The sequence below is a fragment of the Nelumbo nucifera genome, chromosome 1, assembly GCF_055504915.1.
Source record: "Nelumbo nucifera cultivar China Antique chromosome 1, China Antique-T2T, whole genome shotgun sequence".
In the NCBI taxonomy this organism is placed as follows: Eukaryota; Viridiplantae; Streptophyta; class Magnoliopsida; order Proteales; family Nelumbonaceae; genus Nelumbo; species Nelumbo nucifera.
The window spans coordinates 210,522,021-210,525,621 of NC_142649.1; the positions used below are offsets into that span (position 1 = coordinate 210,522,021).

A 3,601-nucleotide genomic window follows, 5' to 3' on the forward strand; every position below is an offset into this window, starting at 1 on the left:
CTTTTGTCTTACCTGGGGGCAGAATTCGACCCTTTCTCAGGAGCTCTTGGGTCCTTTTTATAGAGAAGGGTGGATACAATTGGGATTAGAGAGAAAGAAGGGGGTAGCAACTGGGTTTTAGCATAGTTATGGGCGCCCTAGGGTTTCTAATGAAAGGTTAGGATGGTTTTGGGGTGATCCTAAGGCTGAGAATAGAATGAGAGGGCACTGAATATTATGTAGGGCTAAGATTTGGACGCACAAAAATGAAGGGAGGAGATTGAGGCGCCTAGGGTTGAAAGGTGGAGATTAGAAGAAGTGGATGGCACCCTAAAGTGGATGGCTGAGATATAAGATGGAGTGGAGGGCAGAGATCTAGTGGTGAGGGGCTGAATGGTGAGGATTAGTAGTTAGGTGGCACCCTAGAGTTTAAAAGTTGCAAAAAGAGTGCCCTAGAATGAGTGGTTGAGATTAAAAGAGGTGGAGGGTGGAGATTAAACATGTAGGGGTGGCTATGGTTTGCTAAGAGTGAAAAGAATGGGTTAAAAGGTGCCCTAGGGTTTGTTAAGGCGTGGGGAGCATCCTAATACAGTAGAAGGAATGCCAAACTAGGTTTAGCAGATAGGAGGTGCTTTCCTGCTCTCAGTTTTTCACAAAAACACCCTCTCTATCAGCCGGACTTCACACCAGCTTCCCAAAAACTGCATTTCAGCCATGAAAACTTCATAGTTTTGCACAAAATTTGCACAGAGACCCTCAAAGGCCACAACATTGCATTTAACTGGGAAAAGGACATACTTTGACTTTTCTAAGGCTGAAAGTACCCATGAATTGATGCCCTCAAAGCATCAAAATGCAGAGTTATCAATAGCCATCGAAGAGACACCCTTCAGCCTGACCTACAGAGCCGAAGCTATGGTACCTGTAGAGATTGGCTCTCCAACCCTCCGAACTGAGCTCTTCGATGAGGACCTCTATGTAGAGTTAAATCTGATCGAGGAAGCCCAGGACCGAGCACATGTCAAGATGGTAGCACAGCAGCAGAGGATGGCAAAATACTACGACACCAAAGTCAGAAGACGCGAGTTCAACACATGTGACCTCATCCTCTGCAAAGTCAAAGTGCCTGCGCCCGAGGAAGGCAAGCTCGAACCAAACTGGGAAGGGCCATATAGAATCACTAAAGTTCTTAGTTCAGGCACCTACAGGCTCGAAAACCTTGATGGCCGACTAACATTGAGGAGTTGGAACACAGGAAACCTTCGGATGTACTATCAATGATTCGATGATAATAAAGAGCACCTTGTTCAAGCAAAGTGTTGATTGCCTGACACACCACATGCACGCACACCACACAGCACACACACACCACTGCACAAGCACTGCGCTACACGGCCACGCTACAAAACCGAGCTACACGACCACGCTACTTGACCACGCAATACATGTGTAGCTCGGTACAACTCATTGACTCGGCTGACCTCCGAACGGCCCGAGCCTACAATGCATAGCCCGGTAGCGTATTGCCGACCAACCTGACTCAGCTGACCTCTAAACGGCCCGAGACCACAAAGCATAGCTCGACAGCGTATTGCCAACCAACTTGACTCAGCTGCCCATGGCCTGAGCCTAAAGCAGAGAAGAACGCCCCCGCCCATCAAGGCCTGAGGACGGTCAATCAAAGTCCACTCACCTACCAACTAAGTCGGTTAGAGCTATTCAAGCAACGGCTAGCCCACGAAAGGCCCCAAAGGCTCCTAAGACCGAAAACTGAGCATCCCAAAGATGAGAGCACAGAATACACTCCCGCTTCGCTAGTCGGAGGATGAAGATCTCGGCCAACTCAAACCTCAACCAAGGTAAGGTCGAGGAACCAAAAAAAACGGAAAAAGATGATTGCACACAAGTTTAGAACTAGAAATTTATATAAGTTAAATAGCCAGTATAGCAAATGAAAGCTCGGCATACCGAGCCATTACAAGAGCAAAAAAAGAAAAAAAAAAGAAAGAGAGAAAGGAACCCGCAGCAGTTCAATCTACAGAAGGGAAATTAGTGGCCTCGTCACCACCATCCTCATCATCATCGCCACCTCCGCCCTCCTCATCAACAAGTCCGAGGTCGGGGGAATTTTGTTGTTGTAGGCCTCCCAAGTCTGTGCAACACCAGCTAGCTCGGGACAGTGGCACAATGCTCTTCGTCGAAAGACATTGAAACCAGCCTCGAAGGAAGCCGAAGCATACTGATCCATGTCCTGCCGAAGCTCCACCAAGCTCTTGTACCGCGCCACTACATCCTCTACAACCTCTTGCTTCAGTCGTTCCCTCTTTTCCTTTAGTTTGGTGATCTCGTGCTTCAAGCCATGGACCAACTCTACTTGCTCGGCCAACCGAGCCTTCAGCTTGGTCACCTCTCTGCCTTTAGTGCTGCGGATCGCTCCCTAGTCGCCTAAAACATGGCCAGTTGTGCCTTCAGCGGTAGGTACTCAGAATGCTCCTTCTTGTACCATCGCCGCAACTCACGAAGGCGATCAACCATGGCAATGGCCGAGCATGCATTTTGCAGACACAAGAAGCATTGTTAGTACAAGGAAACATGCTTAAAACAACGAAGGCAAGTAGAAACTTACTTGAGCCGCAACCCGAATAAGTAAGCACTCTAAGGTGCTGCTCCCGATACTCCCAGCCACTTCGGTGATGTAGGCTATCATCATCCCGCGGAGCAGCTGCTCGGGAACACCAGGGATCTCCAGCCCGTCCCGACTACAGACCGTCCAGTGCGACACATGAATATCGGAGCTACTGCTCCCCACCTCAACTCGTGAAGGGAAGGCCAACTGGCGAGCTTCCCTGACATCCACAACCACAACATCCACGTCGACATTCCCCTACCGCCAAGATCTTTTTTGGCGATGAGGCTACCTCTCAGAAAACCTCAAAGGAGGAACCACTTGGGGATGGACCTGCGGTGGTGCGCCAGCCTAGTTCTGCCTCTAGCGATTGGTGTGTCGGGAAGCGCATCGTTAAACACCCTAGAACACCAGTTTAAACATTTATAATTTTTACCATTTCTTAAACAACTACTAACATAGTAAATGGGTGAGAACCGGTCGTATCCATAGGGAAGCAAGTGAAAAATTAATATATACTTAGATCCATACAAGAGAATGCAATCGGGCATGGCAGAAAATACGAAAATAAAATCTTTTATTGCTAAAATTAAATGTTTCAAATTTAAACAAGACAATAAATAAAAATCAGAATTTAACAAAGTATGGGAATCAACAAAGGAAATAAAAGAAGTAAAAAAAATGATCCAGAATCCAGATCTGGTGGCGGTAGCTGCAGATCGGTCGGACAGCTTGCTGAAACCCCTCTTGACAAGAACCCGACGTTTGTCCTTTCTACAACCCTCAAACCCCTTGAGACACCTTAGCCTTGAACCGGTCAAATTTAGATCTACAAAACAGAGAAACGAACAAGAATTAAATCCAAAAGATTGCAAAAATAAAAATAACAGAAAAGAAAATAAAGAAAAGAAAAGAATAGTTGATCAGATCAAGTAGCGGTAGTTGTAGAATGGTTGAACAGCTTGCAGGAACCCCTCCTAACAAGATCTGGGCGTC

At 47.0% G+C, this 3,601-nt stretch overlaps 1 protein-coding gene across 1 annotated transcript; it reads left to right on the forward strand.

Moving 5' to 3' along the window:
* The first annotated feature begins 813 nt into the window (after positions 1-813).
* On the forward strand, positions 814-1,260 carry LOC148804466 (uncharacterized). The gene has a single exon (XM_088901436.1). The coding sequence runs from the start codon at positions 814-816 to the stop codon at positions 1,258-1,260; it is 447 nt and encodes a 148-aa protein (XP_088757562.1).
* Positions 1,261-3,601: the final 2,341 nt, after the last annotated feature.

Excerpts from the sequence above, each read along its gene's own strand:
- LOC148804466 (XM_088901436.1), top strand. The coding sequence starts at position 814 with ATGCCCTCAAAGCATCAAAATGCAGAGTTATCAATAGCCATCGAAGAG.